The 19485-nt window shown below is 43.7% G+C and overlaps 1 protein-coding gene across 1 annotated transcript in view; it reads right to left on the minus strand.

Annotated features, from left to right (window-relative positions):
• Positions 1-19485, minus strand: part of lrriq1 (leucine-rich repeats and IQ motif containing 1) — a 291350-nt gene that overhangs the window by 54829 nt on the left and 217036 nt on the right. The window contains 3 exon segments of the mRNA XM_034175448.1: positions 1001-1028; positions 1391-1451; positions 5515-5629. Of these exon segments, the coding sequence (XP_034031339.1) occupies positions 1001-1028; positions 1391-1451; positions 5515-5629 (204 nt within the window).

Raw genomic sequence — 19485 nt, forward strand, 5'->3', positions numbered from 1 at the left:
CAAGAGCACATCAAGGTTATTCCCTGTTTATTCTTTCAGTACTTAAAAAATACACAGTATTTTATACACTGCAAGAAGGTCATGCGATCAACTCCCAACTGTGGCCTTTCTGTGTGGAGTTTACATGTTCTCCCTGTGTTTGCGTGATTTCCCTGCGGGTGCTCCAACTTCCTCCCACATCCAAAGACATGCAGGTTAGGTGGACTGGAAACTTTATAACTGTCCAGGTCTCTCTTGTAAAAGAGGACTCGATCTCAATGGGAGTAACGTGTCAAAATTTTTTTTAATTTTATTTCACTCACTGTCTAAGCCCTAGCACGTCCTCCTCATTCAAACCTTATTATTTTTCTTCTTCTTCTTCTTACTTTACTGCAATTGGTATCCAGCTTAATGGTGCATTACCACGACCTCCACCAACTTCTGCTCCAGAGTGCTGGTCAGACAGTACACATGTAGACAATACCATCTTGTGGCTAGATGGTAATGCAGTATTTGTGACATTGAGTCATTTTGAAATATAAGGCAAAGGACCAATTAAACAAGCAAAAAGAAAAAAGTGAAAATCTGAAAAATACAGTACTTGCCATAATTTGCTTTTTTCACTGTCCATGTGAGGTTTAGGTTTATATTGTTGTTATTTCTGGTGGCATAACATGAATAAGATGAGGAGACTGAAGAACATTGTATCGGTATATAATGGCATAAACAGTCAGTTTTTTGAGAATGAACTGCACCAGCTAGTATTTTGTCTTTTTAGTTTTAAGTTTTTGAAACATCAACATTAAAATTCCATTGTTTTCACAGTTTTTCACCAGAACAAGATAAACTGTTTCACCCAGGGATGTTAATTCTGTCCTAAGATGAATTTCTGTGGAAACCAGCAGTAAAATTGACACATAAACTCACTTTGAGACGCCTCACGGAGATTCTGTGAGTGCAACCTTTTGATTTCCAAGACTGGGCAATTAAACTGCTGTTGGCCCAAGACCCCTCGTCTGACGTAGACATTCTGTGTATCCCGGGTCAGCCTGCACACAATACGCAAACACACACATGACGCTCAACATGACAGCATTTTGAAATGCAGTCAACAGTCTGAACGCATCTAAGTAACAAACACAAGGAATGGGCCGGTCCTCTTGGCAGCTATCTTAACTTATTACGGCACAGGGAGACCTGTGGCTTGTACCCCACCCCCACCCAATTCCTTGTTTAAATCAAACTGATGAGACAGGCTCCAGGAGAGGAAACATGCACCATGGGACTACTTCATGTAAATAATGCATACTTTTGTATATGTGGAACTGCCCCCATAAAAGATTCAAATCATGATTCATGGACATTCTATGATGTAAATGAATTATGGGAAAACTGTAGAGACTATGCTCACCACAGGCTGCATTCTGCCTCTGTTCACAATGTCAGAGTTGATCTCTGGTATGAAATGTTCCCTGAGGATTAGAAAAAAAACAAACATTGCTTTATTAGTGCACATCATGTTTGCTTCCATTGTTGGTTTCCACACAACAGTTTAGAACATTGTTTTTTTTTTTTTATGTTACTACCATTAAATACACAAAGAACCAAGAAGTTGATGTTGATTTATTCATTTAAACACAGCTTAAAACCTCAGCCTGCTTGCACGTGATGCTGTTTCTGAAACTGTGGAGAGCAGTCTTTCCAGGGGTGCAATTCTTGTGCCTGGTTGGCACATGGGCCATTGCTAATGTAGGAAGCTGCATCATCAAGAAGTGTGTGATATAAACACAACTGTCTTTCTATGATTGTACACGATACATAGGTTTATGTCATGTAACCACTTTTCTGCCCGAGTATCAGTGTGATTTTATCGCATTGTACAAATCAGGAAATTGCTCTGCATATGTTAGTAGGCATTGGACATTGTTGTGTTACGTATGAATGACATTATGTACAACTGCACTACTATTGGCTGCTCACATGAAGGACAGCAACAACAGGGTAAAGTAGAAACTAGTGCGTTGCTGGTGGGGATCCACTGGCTCTAGATTCGGTAGTGGTTTATTAAATAGGTAGCTGACATTTTTTAAGGGTGGTAATAATTGTGCAAGTTTCTATTTTAGAACCTTAGAACCTCAACAGTTTTTAGAAGAAGAACTCAACCTTTTATTTCTGTTAATTATGGTAATTTTAAGTTACTTTACTGTCTTAATGTATTTAAAGTCAAAGTGTCTTTTTTGTCTTCTTAGGGAGAGATTTGTCTTGGACAGAGGGGTCTACCTGCACATCAACAACACATCCAGCACATTTATACATTCTACCTGTGCATTAAAACAATTACATAATAAATACAAATCCATATTCAACAAAATCGAGAAAAAAGTGCATACCAGCATACCAGTGCAAATTCAGCATTACATGACCTTATCTTTTGTGTCCACCCTGAGCCATCTGCTCATTTATGATCTTCACTGATAAGGGATACATGAGTGTTTGTATCAGTTATATTTACAAAGTACCTCCTCCTGATTGATAAAATATTGTCTGCAAGTCAATTTATAAATTGTTTAGGTTATTGTTATCATATACACACTATTATTATTATTATTATTTATTATTACTTCTATTTTATTATTTTGATTTTTTAATGACCACAATAGAAATAAGTATTTTCACTTAACGTATTTGCAATTATATTATGTAGTATTGTACGCTCTCACGCGCTCATGCTTTTAATATAAAGATGATTTTTAATATTAAGATTATTTACCACCCCCTGCTGGAATGGCATGTGAGTCCAGAATGTAATTATCAATGTCCATTGTTCAGTGTTGTTAGCTAATATCGCTAATTTATCGAGCAATATTAGTCCGAGCAACTTTGTGTTTTTGCAGCATTCATCCTTGAGGCCAAAATACAAATGTCACTCTCCCCAGTTTGTCCATGATTAAAGCCATACCACCACACACATGCATACATGCACACAGAGGCCACTTAGTTAAGTCTGATAAATGTCTTTATCAGACAGCAAAGACAGTCTAATGACACAAAGAACTGTGCCATAAAAATGCACAGGAACAGACATTCGTGTCTGTGTTTGTGCGTTGTTACAGCGCAAACGAACAGATGATCATGTCTGTGTGTGCGGTGCGGTTACAACACAACCAAAACATTCATGTCCACAGCAGAGAAACAACTGAATAGGAAACAGATAAATGTGCTGTGAGCTGATTTAAAAATGAACAAACCCTAAGTTTGCGTTGGACCATTCTGTCCCTTTGGCAAATGTTCCATGTAAAAAGTAATCCACAAGAGGTCAGCTCTGGCTCAAAATTTGATAATTCACCATTAAACAAGGAACAGGAAAAAATCCCAATCAGCTAACTGAGCTCTGGAAAGCGACTCAAACAAAACAGTATGTCCTCTGATCACAAAATGGGGTCCTGGTGGGCCTGTAACTGGGAGTATCCACAAAAAGAGCCCATCCCAGAGGAGGAAACCACCCGCAAGGCAGGCGCGCCAGTCGGCCGATTTAGCCGGCGGAGGGGAGGACGAACTTATTAGCCCCACTTCTCACCCAGAGTTATGGTGTTGTGTAAAATCTGTCCAAAGATGCCTTACTTTATGGCCCCTTCACACATAGTGCGAAGTGTGGACGACGTGTGGACGAAAACGGCAAAACAGTTCGAAATTAGCACAGCGGGAAACATTGCGCTGGCAAGCAGGCATGCATGACACCAGCGTGATGGTTCGTGCACGTGACGGTGTCTGTCGAGCATGAACAGCAACTCACACTGCTGCAGCTGCTCGCATTGTGTTCTATGGGACAAGCTGCGCAACACACACACACACACACACACACACACACACACACACACACACACACACACACACACACACACACACACACACACACACACACACACAGTGTTGTGGGAGCCAATGGCCATATCTCGGCAACTCCACAGTCGCGTGGAACTTAGACGAATTTCACTCCCAGTACGACAGTGGTCATCTGTAGTCTCTTGTCATACCAACAGTCCGACTGGCTATTTTCCAAGTGCCATGCAAGCGGTATTAAATGTTTGTGCGTGTCACTTGGAATTTGTCCAACACCTGTCGCGAAAGGGTGCGATGGGTTCGCACAGCGCACACTTTGTCTTTCAGGCGCTTGTGCGCGCATATAGTTGTAGCAACAGGTGTATGAGGCGTTGGCGACAGGAACGGCACTACATGGTTTGCACACGATTCCTGCGTCATGTGCATTAAATGTGCGCTTCATCCAAACTTCGCACTATGTGTGAAGGGGCCCTTAGGAAAGAGACCTCGGAACCACCAGAATAAGATCGTGAAAGAAAGAAAGAAAGAAAGAAAGAAAGAAAGAAAGAAAGAAAGAAAGAAAGAAAGAAAGAAAGAAGCATCTTTGTTCTGAAGAAATACTGTAACGTGTTTTTTACTGGAAGACCACACTTCTGAATGAAGATGGATTTTTATTTCTCTCTTTTGGAATAAACCTTATTTGGACTTAGTTGAAAGTACAAAGGCAGCTCTTTTAACAAGAAGAAGAAAATTAATGGTAATTTCAAGAAGCAGTTTGGGCCTGTAACAAAAAAGTTAATTAGCCTTTAGCTTACAATGGCTAAAGCAGTGTCTATGTTGTAAAAATATAAATGATACATTGGGTTTTCAAACGTTTCATTACGTGGTACGTTCTTTCAGTGGCTGAAAGAAGCACTTTACTCACATTTTGTGTCCTTATAATGACATTAATTAGCTCATTACCTGTGCTCCTTTACACCATGTCTGCCTTATAAAAGAATAATACGATTTAATCCACTTTGCTTCTTCTAGCATGAAGTGATAAACGCGACTTATACTTTGGTTCAACTTATATGTGTTTTATTTTTTCTCTTAAAGAGGCATTTTGGGACCAATGCAACTTGTACTTTTGGAAATACAATAATATTAAACAAATTAAATGTGGTTTGTTCACCTGTGTACCTTGTGCTACGCTACATGCGACTGCGAGAGTCAGCTCTACGCCACAGAAACAACAGACAGCAACAGATTTGTGCTGTTCCCCTATTTGTAACAGCCACATGCTGTATTATTGCATTCAGATAGTATGTACTCACAAGCAGGAATTTTACCAAATTTGTGAGAAAGATTTGTGAGAGAAATTAGCCTTTTGTGTACGGAGAAGAAAAACCTTAGATATTTTCCTGAAAATCAAAATGAAAATGAGTGTTGCATTTCCAATTTGTATTGAGTTTGGATTTTAGACAAAAAAAAAAAAAAAAATCAAGATGTCTTCTTGAGTGGTGGGAAATTCATATTTGCTCTCCCCTCTTTTAATTTCTTTTTTCTGTATTTCAGATTTTTTTAAGACTAAATAATTTGTTGCAAAAAGAACTGATGCATTATAAGAACTCTGACATCACTAAACATAGCCTTCAGCTGTGTTATACATAGACAACAGTGTTTATTTGAGCTAAACATAGTTTCTTGTGTTACACTGCACACTGAGTGCCTCACCTGTCTGAGATCCTGTGCCGCTGAGCAGTCTGGGTGTGCAGCCACTCGTTACTTCTTTCCTGCTTCAAATGCGCGGTCTTGTCTGTCAGATCGAGGCCCGGCTCAGCTTCACCAACTGCACTCGACAGAAAACATCAAATAAACGTTACAGTCGATTCTTTCTCCACTTCTTAACTTCACTTTGGTGGTTAAATAACATTCCCGATGACAATGTTCTAAACCAGAGAGCCTGCAGAGGAAGTGTGGCATGTTTCTAAGTGACAGGAGATGTAATCAGCGCTGCAATCAAAGAGTTTGGTTAACAGATGCTCAGCAAGCTTACAAGCTTAAATAACAGCTCGTGGGCTTGATTTGACATATTTCACTGTAATTACAGCTGGCCAGTGTTACAAGCTTTGGGAGAAATCAGCAGTGAAGTCTCACAGCCTTTGTTTTAGCCTAACAGGCCACATTTGTTTGGCGGACTCACACTACGTTAAAGTTGATGAAAAACCCAACAGGATGGGCTGTTTTATTTACTATTGTGGGCGATTGTGGTATTGTGTAAATTTGAAATCAACCAATTCTCCATCTAAGAAATGTGAAAAGCTGAGATTTACAACCTCTGCTGAAATCCCATAATAAGGTCGTAATTCAAAGTAAACATTTATGTTGTGCTGACAATAATACCACAGTAGATGGGTGTGAACCGATAATGAATTCTGACAGCCCAGTGCTGGAACTAATGAAGCATTTATTTAAGCCATTTTAGTCGAGTTGCAAAAAACTTCACAGTTTTCATGAGTTAACTGAGAAGCTGCACTAAAAATGTCAAGTGATAGATGCTTCCCTGTGGGGCAGCAAAGGCCAGGAAGTGGTTCCAAATCCCAAGGCTGGTTTTACTCTTGTCTGTTAGTTGGTTGATTACCAGGATTACTCAAAACCATTTTGTTTCTCAAACAAAACATTTTGAATGTTTGGGCCCTGGTCCAGATTGGACTAAAATGCCTTATATGGCAGATCTGCAAAAAAGGGAGCCAGAAGGTTTATAAAGAGTTTTGGGGGAGTTTTAGGCCTGAATTTGCAGATTGGTCACAATTGTTAATAAAGATGTTGACTGTGATAGTTCTATGGAGACAAGTATGACCATCCACACAGCAATCACAGATCAGAGAGAAAATCATGAAAAGATTTACACTGATGTTGCAGTGGCAGAGAGACAATCTCCCTCCTCCCCCTTCTGGAGCTATAGGAGTTCCGCCTGTTAAAGGGGAATCCTAAGCACATTAAGTGATCTCGTCTACATTTAAGAACATAATATCAGAGTGGGTACTTTAACAGTGGGGTGAAAACTTGACATCATGAACCACAGCAAAGTGGAAGGACATGACGCAAAGCCAACATAGCAGATCCTTCTCCTCTTCTTCTCACAGGAGAAACAAACAAGCAGAGAGAGCAAACCCTACAGCCTGACAGTACGCCACTTTGAAATACCACAACAGGCTGTTTACTATGCAAAGGTGAAATGATTACTCACTTAATTATTTTGCTGATAAGCAGAAAAAGTATGCCCAGCTTAAAGCCCTTTTCACACCGGCTTTGCATACAGTTGCATTGTGATACGTATGGAATACCCTGGAAATTTGCACAGATTTGGCGTAGTCCCTGCATAGGCTGGTGTGTGATGGTATATGGTTACGTTCCTAGTCTTGCTTACATTTGTATATGGTTGCTTATTGTATGCTTACTCCCACATATGTAGCCTTCACCAATATTTTTCTGCCTCTCACAATCCACTCCAACCTACTTTTTGGGGTTTCTTTTGGCATTGTGGAAATGCACTCTATTCTCAAAATGGTACATGAAAGCAAATGGCACTAACGTTCCAGACGTACAGTGGGACACAAGCTGCTGCCTCATCATGGCTGTGTAGTTGCGCACAGAGAGAGAGAGTGAAAAAAACACACGCAGAGGGATGAAGTTTGGCTCCATGACGTTGTTGACAGACTTCCTGGACATGCAGGTGGATTTGATACACTGGAAAAAGTCCAAATACATTTTTTCCAGGAGTTAATGGACTTTATTTATGTGCCACAATCTTTGAGAGAACTTAAGAAGGTGAAAGTGCCACGGTGTGGCAGCCGGGAATCGTATGCGCGTTCCGTCCATGAGGAGTGGACGGTGGACACGTCCTCTCGCTGGCCATCCATCCATGAGGAGTTATACTGGTGGACATGTCCTCTCACTGGCAATTGGTCTGTGAGCAGGAGTTAATCGACTTTATTTAACTTGCCCCAATCTTGAGAGAACTTGGAAATGAAAGAAAGCTGCAGCTCTGCAGTGGCGATGGCACGCACGATCCGTCGGTGAGGATTGGATGGTGAACGAGGACACGTCCTCTCACTGGCGATCTATCCAAGAGGAGTGGATGTGGACATGTCCTCTGAACATGGAAGCTTCTTCTTCTTCTTCTTCTGTGGTTTTGAAGTTTCACTGTCAGCAAAGTCCAGCGGGATGAATAAAATCTATCAATGTGGTATGTACTGATAAAAAACCTAAAAGGATTTTTCACCCTGGTGTAGGGTTGGGTAGAATTGTGGAGGCTTTGTGTACAGTAGCACAGTGTTGTGTAGATTTACGTACAGTAGCAGAGTGTTGTGTAGACTTGCTTAAAAACTGCCTACATTCTGCATCCAGTGCTCTACGCTGAAAAAAATTAAACGTTTAATTTTTTGCGTCTGCCTCATGTAGCCCTCAGCATACTGCTGCATACACAGTAACTTCACCAGTGTTAAATTAACACTGACAGTGAACATGCGGTCCGACTCTATGCATAGGCCAAATTTTGTCTGCTTCATCATGGTGGAGTGGTATAGTGTGGGATTTTCAAGCAAGGAAACAGATCAAACTCATCCGTGTGTCTTCTGGCGAACTGCAGCTGAACTTGCAAGTTATCTTTTAAGAAAATCCTTCTTTGCTCCACTCCACCATGATGATGTGGAATTGGTGATGCAAAATACAAAAGGTGCACTATTTCTAGAGCAAAATGTAACTGATACAGATATACTTTACATACAAATGTACTTTCAATTTAAATTTCAATTTATTAATTTATATAGCGCCATCTCACGACATAGTCGCCCCAAGGCGCTTCACATAACACAGAATTTATGACAACACAAAGTAATTTAAAATCAAAATTTAAAATCAAATGGGCACAATAAAAAGGTAAAACACAGTAGAATAAAAAGAAATTGCAAAGCAAACATAAAACAGAAACAGATTAATGATAAAACAGTCTAAAAAAGTGGGTCTTCAGTCTTGATTTAAAAGTCTCCACCGGGTCAGACTGCCCAATAATTGCAGGTAGATTGTTCCAAAGAGTAGGGCCACAGTAGGAGAAGGCTCTATACCCCACAGACTTTTTATTCACCCTTTGAACACACAAAAGCTGTTGTGTGGGCCGCCAGAAGAGGAGGTACTGCTGGCCCACCACCAGAGGGCGCCCTGCCTGAAGTGCGGGCTTCAGGCACGAGAGGGCGCTGCCGCCACGGACACAGCCGGGGGTGACAGCTGTCACTCATTATCTCATGACAGCTGTCACCCATCTTCACTTCATCATACTCCATAAAACCCGGACGTCATCTCCACCTCGTTGCCGAGCTATCTTCGACCTGTTAAGGTAACTTCTCAGCTGTAGTCAACTCTGACAAATAATCTGAGCTCTTTTTGCAGCCGTTTTCCTGTGGTGTTTCCTTATCTGCTGGATTGGCGTTTGGTGTGATTAGAGACGGCTTCGCCTCACACCCCAACCAGATAAGTGGTTACACAGGAGCTGCACGAGTGTGTGATTTGAGGTGGAGGTGGAATCTCCACCATTGTTGTTACTGGGTGTACACACACCCACATCTTATTGTTTTCTGCTCCTTGCCAGCAGTACCAGATCCGACACTCGGAGACGGTGGCCACCTGGGGACTCGGGACTTGGCGGCTCCAGTATTCTCCAGGTTCGGTGGCGGAGGAAATCGTGTGGTTCCGGTTCTTCTCAGGACAGACATCTTCTATCCTCGAGCCTGCCCACATGTCATCTTTGTGGATTGACTGTGTGCAAAATTCTGTAGTCCTCTGTATAGTGGTTGTGCTCATTCACAACAGTAAAGTGTTCATATTCGACTCTTTCATTGTCCGTTCATTTACGCCCCCTGTTGTGGGTCCGTGTCACTACACTTTCCCAACAAAAGCCTTACGTCCTGTGAACGCAAGGGCCTCGCAGGGTACGTAGGGCTTAACCAAGTCTGCCAGGTAGGTAGGAGCCAGTCCATGAGCAATTTTATAGACCAGCAACAGGACTTTAAAATCCAATCTGGCAGAAACCGGAAGCCAATGACGGGACGCCAGAATGGGTGTAATGTGGACAAACTTTCTACTTTGTGTCAAAAGTCTGGCAGCAGCATGCTGCAGTAATTGAAGACCCCGAATGCTAGACTGCGGCAGACCAGAAAATAAAGCATTACAATAATCCAATCTAGAAGAAATAAATGCATGTATCAAAGTCGCAGCATCAGCCATAGACAGGATGGGACGAATCCTTGTTATGTTTTTCAGATGGAAGAAGGCATGTTGTGTGTTGGGGGGTGTGGCTGGATATTTTGGTGTTTTCTTTTCTTTGCTCTTCAGGTGGCATGGAAACTGATTTGTCTGTGGAGAAGGTGCTGGCTGAAGAGTCCTCACCCTCATCAACATCATGTGTAGCACCTGTGACTGGTGCTCACATGCAACCTTAAAGACTTTCAGCTGAAGCAGATAATTGGATGGCGTTCTGCATTTAAGTCATGTGTGACTCAAGCAGAACTGCCGGGAACTCGACCTTGTGATGTTCGTTTGTGAGACGCTGAGGACCGCGCCTGGGTTTGACACATCGAGCCCGTGAAGCAAGGAAGGGTGAGGACACATGCTGTCAGCACACATCAAAGGTGATTAAGTGTTTGACTAATTGTTGATAGTAACTTGGTGTTTTGTTACACAGTATTGTGCAGCTTGCTTCTCACTGCTGTGGCGTGCGGATAAGTGATCCTCCACCTGTTGTGAGAAGCTGCTCATTTGCATAAAGTTAAAAAAGATACAGACCTGAATGTGTTGCTGATAGCGTGTGTCTTTTGAAAGATATTGTTGTAACTGCTGACTTACCTCACCTCTTCTTTGCTCACAGAGAGTCAGTTTGTCGTGTCCACCTGGGGGGTGTTTGGCAGTGGTAGTGGGTCCAGGAGCGCCGGCTTTGATCCTTACGGGCGCTGGAGAGTGTGCCAACAGTCACTCCACCAGAAAGACGCTGTTTAGTTTGTACACATTGTTATGCACCAAGAGGGTAAAAAATAAATTGTTTTGTTTTGGAACCGCTTTCTGGTTATTTTTAGCGCTGGGTTCTGTCAGACGCAGGTCCGCTCCTCAACCCGCGTCGACACATAACAAGGCAGCCCTCATAATATCTCTAATGTGGGGGCCAAAAGATAACGTAGAATCAAAAAGTACGCCAAGATTTCTCACTTTGTCCGTATGATGTATAACACACAAACCCAAATTAAGTGCCAACAGGTCAAATTGATGCCGATGTCTGGCTGGACCAAGAACCATCATTTCAGTCTTATCAGAATTTAAGAGTAGGACGTTACGAGACAACCAACTTCTCACAGATACGAGGCAATCTTCTAAGAATTTTATATGGGTAAGATTACCAGCAGTTATCGGCATGTACCATTGAGTATCATCAGCATAGCAATGAAAGGCAATCCGTACTGCCACAGAATATGCCCAAGGGGCGCTATATAAAGTGAGAAAAGCAAGGAGCCTAACACAGACCCTGTGGAACCCCAAATTTCATTTCACCAAGGCCAGAAGTAGTGTTATTATACACAACACAATGAGAACGACTGGACAAGTATAACATTAACCAAGCAAGGACGCTTCCAGTAATCCCAAAGTAATTTTCCAGCCTATCAAGTGTAAAACACGATGATCCACAGTATCAAATGCAGCACTAAGATCTAAAAGCACTAACACCATCGTGGTGTCCGAATCAATTGCACGCAGAAAATCAATGTAAGTATACCTGTACTTTACATACAGATATACTTTACAGTGCCACTGTTTGTATATTTAGTAATTTATGTAAATTAAGTCCAAGACATCTTCAGTGAATCTTCATGTGTCGATTCCCAACTGACATAAAGATTGGCTGTGAAAGTCATGATTTACTTGTGTTATTCGAATGAGTTCCACAATTATTTTGGTGTTGACATTTTTATTCAATTTATATCTCATGTGTTGAGATTCTTTTTTGGTTTGTGTTTAAAAGGGAGTCTTTGAAATTTAATATACAAATTAATGTTTTTAATGGCATAAAAAATTTTTATGTCAAAGCCCAAGGATATATGGACTTTCTATATCCACTGCACCATCAACAAGACTGATTTTAAATAAGGCTCTTGATCTTAATTTTGTGGATAACAGAGTTTTTAAGAACATTTAGAGCTGAAAATGGTGTAACATATGATCACTCTATGCAATACACATACCGAATGTGTCTCCCCTTTTCTGTGCTGTGGCCTCCTGCCCTGCCCTGAGGTGGAGATGATTTGGCATTGTGACATGCACAGCCAAACTTAAAAAGGAGGAAAGACATAGGGGAGAGGGTAGGAGGGAGGAAGTTGGGTTTTATTATAAGAACCCGTCTCCATCGATCTTTTGCACGCACCCACACCCAGTAGGGTCAAGACCTCACATTCAGAGAGAATGATGCTCGCAGTTATTCAGCAGTCAGTGAGACAATGCAACAACAACAACAGTCAATGCTGTCATAAGCATGCAATTGGCTGTAAAAAAATCCAGACTGCCTGCTTGTCAACTCATATTAAAGTAAAATAATAACAGCAACAAAAGATATTGTACCTTTTAGGCTTTGGGATGTTTTTTTTATTATTATTATTTTAACTTCATCTCCGGCAGCACGGTGGCAGCACTGTTGCCTCACAGTGAGAAGGTTGTGGGTTCGATTCCTGTGGCCTTTCTGTGTGGAGTTTGCATGTTCTCCCTGTGTTTGCGTGGGTTTCCTCTGGGTGCTCCGGTTTCCTCCCACATCCAAAGACGTGGGTTAGGTGGATTGGAATCTTTAAATTGTCCGTAGGTGTGTGTGTGGGTGTGTCTGTGTTTGTTTGTCTGTTGGTGGCCCTGTGACAGACTGGCGTCCTGTCCTGGGTGTACCCCACCTTGCACTCTATGACTGCTGGGATAGGCTCCAGCCCCCCGCGACCCATAACTGGACTAAACGGTAGAAGATGAATGAATGAATGAATGAATGAACTTCATCTCCACTGGGTGGAACCCTTTGACAACCCACCTGTGAAATAGTGATGAATGAGTCAATTTAAAACTCTGTTGTGATGTAATGTGCTCAATTTATGAAAGATGTGGATGATGTGACATGATCTGACAATGCTTCAATTTGAAAAGAAAAAAATACACAATTATTGATGGATATGTGCATACAGTAACGTGCAAATGTATCTCCTCAAATCTGTCATCTTTGATGTTCTTTTCTTTATCAGGGAATATATATATATATATACAGTGGTCCCTCATTTATTGCGTGAGTTACGTTCTAAAAATAACCCGCGATAAGTGAAATCTGCAAAGTAGTTAGCGCTATTTTTTGCAATTATTATAGATGTTTTAAGGCTGTAAAACCCCTCACTACACACTTTATACACTTTTCTCAAACAGGCATTAACATTTTCTTACTTTTCTCTCCTGTGTAAACACTCTTTTTTCTTCTGGGCGAGAAGATTATAAACAGACACACGCAGAACTCTCCCTTCGCTCACTGCCTCTGGAGGTACGGATGCGGGACCCGCAAAGAATCCATGTCCTCTCTCGGTGGCCACGGAGCTCTGCGGCTGCAGTCAACATCCGAGTGTAGTCTCTGGACCTGTTGCCAGATTTGGCGCAGCTCGACACAGCAGACAGGAGGGCAGTGTGAGTGGCCCGCTGCTGCGTTTACCGAGCCCGTAGAAAGTGCATCGGAGGCAGTGAGAGCAACTGCGGTGATGCTGACCAGTGCCGCGACCGGCCCGCCTGATAAGGACGCAGAACACAATGCGCTGTAAAAAAAAAAGCATGCAAAATTGCACAAAAAAAAAAAAAAAAATCTGTGAAACTGCGAGGCTGCGAAAGGTGAACCGCGTCATAGTGACGGACCACTGTATACAGGGGCGTAGGTTTGCATATGGACCATAGGGACAAGTCACAACCAATATTTTGGGATGGCAAATAGTCCCTACCAATATTTAGCATTTTTGTTTATATAACAAAATCATTCACTATTTTTTTGCGAACTCGATACTATAATTTTAGTCGTCATGTTTTGTGTTTTCGACGTGCCAGAGTGACAGGGTTACCCATGTTGCAATTTCATTAGCTCACGTTCTTCTCACATGGACGTAAACAAAGTGCATCTCGTGGCAGGCAGTGCTTCATTTGTAAAGTGGGAGGTCCCGGAGCAGAGAGGATGGGTGGCTCCGGTGCAGTGTTGCCAAATGTACGATAATTATCGTATTTGTACGATAGTTGTGCCCTCTGTACGATCAATAATGGGAAAAAATCCAATATGTACGATAATTTCAGTTGGTTGGCCAAATACACATCTCTCTCTGACACCCAAGAATCATTTTGCAGGCGTTGCACTCAGTCGGCATCAAAGACACACCACACACAGGGCTGCTGCTGGCTTTCGGCGACCGTCATTTGAAAGCCCGCCCCCTCTCATACAGAGTAATGAGTTCCATCCAATCTCTGCCGTGACAGGAAGATTCCCCAACCATCTTTTTTTTTCGAAACTTTATTTCAACAAATGCAATAACAAACGAACAAAACACAAGAGCAAAGAGATATACAAGAAAAATAAAAAAAAGTTCCAAGTTCCTTATGGAGGTGTCAACATTTTTTCTGTGTTCAACAAAATCTGCACAAGTGGCCATGGCATCGGATGACGACAGCGACCTCGAGGTTGAATTCGACTCTTTCTAGTCTGGTAATTAACACGTTTGTGTCCCTTCACAGAAAAAAAAAAAATGTTTCTAGTCTGGTAGTGCATTTGCGTTGTTTTTGTGCCATAGTTTCCCCATTACTATAATTACTGTTTAAAAATGTGACATAAAATTCTTTGTAAATTAAAAAAAAAACGCTAAAATAGCTACGTTGTATGCGTTTTGTTTGTGTACGATAATTTCTCCCAAATACGATCATTTGAGGTTTGGTACGATAGTTTCATATTTCATATCTGGCAACACTGCTCCGGTGCAGAAAAACAAGAAGGGCGGGGTGGAGGGCTTGCGAACAATGCTGTGCGCCACACTTACAATAAACTGCACACCCACACAAACACGCACACACACCTTCACAAATGACACTAACATCCTGCCTTTTCCTCAAAAATTACTACATTTATGTTTGCTGTCTGTCTCTGTACTTTTCTGTCACTTTTGCGCTCTTTTTCATACTTTCCCTTGTTTCAAAAGTCACAGAACGCACTGTTGGAAAGAACGGGTTCTTGGCTTGCTGTCAAATTTTTCAGAGTGAGGGCTTACATGAGAACTTACGGTAATGAGAATCAGCGGCACACTAGTTTTTTGGGTTTTTTCAGCGGCGCACTAGTGTGAAACTTCCGTGTTTTTCCTTTGCGTTATGACATCACAGGCTTACGTTTACCGTAATACACCATATATATCATTGGAAATCTTTTTTTTTTTTTTTTTTTTTGGGCAAATTAGGTTGCCAGATACCTACAACTGCATTATTGATGAAAAGAATAGATTATACATCTTGGTTGCAAAAACTTTTTTTTTTTTTTTTTGTTAGCTACACAAGTATTTTTTTGTTGTCTTGTTCTCTCAGGTGTAGGCCTATAGAATAGATTAGTGATTTTGGGTGCAATTTTGTTATTTAAGCTATTTGTTTGTTTGCCTACACACTTAATAATGTAAATAAAGTGTTAAATTATTCAGCATTATGTCGTCATATGTTATGTATTATGCTGTACTTGTGCATCTAATGGTATGAGTGGGTTAGGGGGTGGTGGTGGTGGGCAGGGGGGCCGGGGGGGGGGGTATTGTCCCTACCAAAGCTGAGACCAAACCTACGCCCTTGACTGTATATATATATATATATATATATATATATATATATATGAGGGCTGTCAATAAAGTAACGGTCCTTTTTATTTTTTTCAAAAACTATATGGATTTCATTCATATGTTTTTACGTCAGACATGCTTGAACCCTCGTGCGCATGCGTGAGTTTTTCCACGCCTGTCGGTGACGTCATTTGCCTGTGAGCACTCCTTGTGGGAGGAGTCGTCCAGCCCCTCGTCGGAATTCCTTTGTCTGAGAAGTTGCTGAGAGACTGGCGCGTTGTTTGATCAAAATTTTTCTAAACCTGTGAGACACATCGAAGTGGACACGGTTCGAAAAATTAAGCTGGTTTTCAGTGAAAATTTTAACAGCTGATGAGAGATTTTGAGGTGATTCTGTCGCTTTAAGGACTTCTCACGGTGCGAGACGTCGCTCAGCGTTCTCAGCCGCCGTCGTCAGCCTGTTCAAGCTGAAAACCTCCACATTTCAGGCTCTATTGAACCAGGACGTCGTGAGAGAACAGAGAAGTTTCAGAAGAAGTCGGTTTCAGCATTTTATCCGGATATTCCACTGTTAAAGGAGATTTTTTTAATGAAAGACGTGCGGACGGATCCGCGCGTCGGGACGCAGCCGACGCGGTGCGGCGGCACAGGAAAAACACCTCCGTGTTGATAACCATTTGTAAAATCCAGGCGGCTTTTGATGGCTTTCAGTGGAGTGAGTATATGAGAAATTGTTTAACAGGCAGGACATGTTCCAACTTGTGCCTAAGGCTTTCAACAGAGGTGTTTTTCCTGTGGTGGAGCATCGCGGCGGCTGCGTCCCGACGCGCGGACCCGTCCGCACGTCTTTCATTAAAAAAATCTCCTTTAACAGTGGAATATCCGGATAAAATGCTGAAACCGACTTCTTCTGAAACTTCTCTGTTCTCTCACGACGTCCTGGATCAATAGAACCTGAAATGTGGAGGTTTTCAGCTTGAACAGGCTGACGACGGCGCCTGAGAGCGCTGCGCGTCGTCTCGCACCGTGGGAAGTCCTTAAAGCGACAGAATCACCTCAAAATCTCTCATCAGCCGTTAAAATTTTCACTGAAAACCATCTTAATTTTTCGAACCGTGTCCACTTCGATGTGTCTCACAGGTTTAGAAAAAAGTTTGATCAAACAACGCGCCAGTCTCTCAGCAACTTCTCAGACAAAGGAATTCCGACGAGGGGCTGGACGACTTCTCCCACAAGGAGTGCTCACAGGCGAATGACGTCACCGACAGGCATGGAAAAACTCACGCATGCGCACGAGGGTTCAAGCATGTCTGACGTAAAAACATATGAATGAAATCCATATAGTTTTTGAAAAAAATAAAAAGGACCGTTACTTTATTGACAGCCCTCGTATATAATATATATATATATATATATATATATATATATATATATATATATATATATATATGTGTGTGTGTGTGTATTATTGTCTGGATTAATTTCATTTTATTATTACTTCTATTTGTTGTGAAAGTGTAGGAACACGGACCCACAACAGGGGGCGTAAATGAACGGGCAATGGATAAGTCAAAACAGTAACAATTTAATGCTGTACATTGTGCACAACGGAATACAGACAATCAGTTTGGAACTACAGTCAATTACACGTTGGGTGACGTGTGGGCAGGCTTGAGGATAGGAGACACCCGTCCAGAACCGAGCCGGATCCCACACGGCCCTCACCGCCAACGGATCTGAAGAACACCGGAGCCACCAAGTCCTGAGTCCCCAGGTGGCCACCGTCTCCAGCTGTCAGACCTGGCACTGCTGGCAGAGAACAAAAACAGCACAGGTGAGTGTGAGTACGCACACTCAGTAATCCCACAGTCTGTGTTCTTTTGGGAGGGAGCACCTCCACCTCCAATCACACACTCGTGCAGCTCCTGTTTAACCCACTTATCTGGTTGGGGTGTGAGGCGAAGCAGTCGCTAATCACACCAAATGCCAATCCAGCAGATAAGGAAACACCACAGGAAAACGGCTGCAACAGAGTTCAGACTATTATTCAGTTTTAAGTCAGCAGAGAAATTACCTCCAAGGTAGCTGATTTCTCGGCGGGGAGGTGGAGTTGCAGTCCGGCCTCTATGGTGGTGGTGATGTGGATGAGTGACAGCTGGTGCTGATGACGAATGACGGCTGTCACTCCCGGTTGCTATGACGCCCTCTCGTGCTTGAAGCCCGCACTTCAAGCAGGGCACCATCTGGTGGTGGTGGGCCAGCAGTACCTCCTCTTCAGCGGCCCACACAACAGGACCCCCCCCCTCAACGGGCGCCTCCTGGCGCCCAACCAGGCTTGTCCGGGTGCCGCCGGTAGAAGTCGGCCAGGAGGGCCGGGTCCAGGATGAAGCTCCTCTTCACCCAGGAGCGTTCTTCGGGTCCATACCCCTCCCAGTCCACCAAATACCGGAACCCCCGGCACTTCCGATGGACGTCCAGGAGCCGGCGCACGGTCCAAGCCGGCTCCCCGTCGATGATCCGGGCAGGAGGCGGTGCCGGTCCGGGGGTACAGAGGGGTGAAACGTGGTGAGGTTTGATGCGTGACACATGGAAAACCGGTGGATCCGCAGCGAAGCTGCAGCTTCAGCTTCACTGCAGCTGGACTGAGGATTTTGAGTATGGTGAAAGGTCCAATGTATCTGTCCTTTAACTTCTGGGATTCCACTTGCAGGGGAATGTCTTTTGTGGAAAGCCAAACCTCTTGCCCAGGCTGATACGTAGGTGCCGGGGCACGCCGGCGGTCTGCATGGTTCTTGGCCCTCGTCCGGGCTTTGAGCAGGGCAGAGCGGGCGGTACGCCACACCCGACGGCACCTTCTCAGATGGACCTGGACCGAGGGCACCCCGACCTCTCCCTCCACTAGTGGGAACAATGGGGGCTGGTACCCCAAACACACCTCAAACGGGGAGAGGCCGGTAGCAGACGATATTTGGCTATTATGAGCGTACTCGATCCAGGCCAGTTGGTTACTCAAGGCCGTCGGGTGCGCGGAGGTCACGCAGTGGAGGGCCTGCTCCAATTCCTGGTTCGCCCGCTCTGCCTGTCCGTTCGTCTGAGGATGGTACCCGGACGAGAGACTCACGGTGGCCCCCAGTTCCCTGCATAAACTCCTCTAGACCTGAGAGGAGAACTGAGGACCACGGTCTGAGACAATATCCGATGGAATCCCATGCAGACGCACGACATGGTGGACCAGGAGGTCTGCAGTCTCCTGAGCCGTCAGGAGCTTTGGGAGGGCCACGCAGTGGGCCGCCTTGGAGAACCGGTCCACTATCGTGAGGATGGTAGTCATGCCCTGGGACGGCGGGATGCCCGTGACAAAGTCCAGGCCGATGTGAGACCAGGGGCGATGAGGCACGGGCAGAGGATGGAGGAGGCCTTGGGCTTTGTGGTGGTCGGCTTTGCCCCTGGCACAGGTGGTGCAGCTTGGAACCGTGACAGAAGTCTAGGACCGCAGCCCTGGCCTCTGGTGGGACGTATAATTTGTCCTTCGGACCTGTCCCTGGGTCCGGGCTCCGTTTCAGGGCCTCCCGGACGGTCTTCTCCACGTCCCAGGTGAGGGTGGCCATGACAGTGGACTAGGGGATGATGGTTTCCGTCGGGTCTGACAGCTCGGTCTTGACCTCCTCTTCATTTACCCGGGACAGGGCGTCAGATCGCTGGTTCTTCGTCCCGAAGAACAGTGACCAGCAAGGCTTGCCTGGGGTTCAGACGCCTGGCGGTCCGAATGTACTCCAGGTTCCAATGGTCCGTGAAAACCGTAAATGGT

The sequence above is a fragment of the Thalassophryne amazonica genome, chromosome 8 (genome assembly GCF_902500255.1).
Source record: "Thalassophryne amazonica chromosome 8, fThaAma1.1, whole genome shotgun sequence".
NCBI lineage: Eukaryota > Metazoa > Chordata > Actinopteri > Batrachoidiformes > Batrachoididae > Thalassophryne > Thalassophryne amazonica.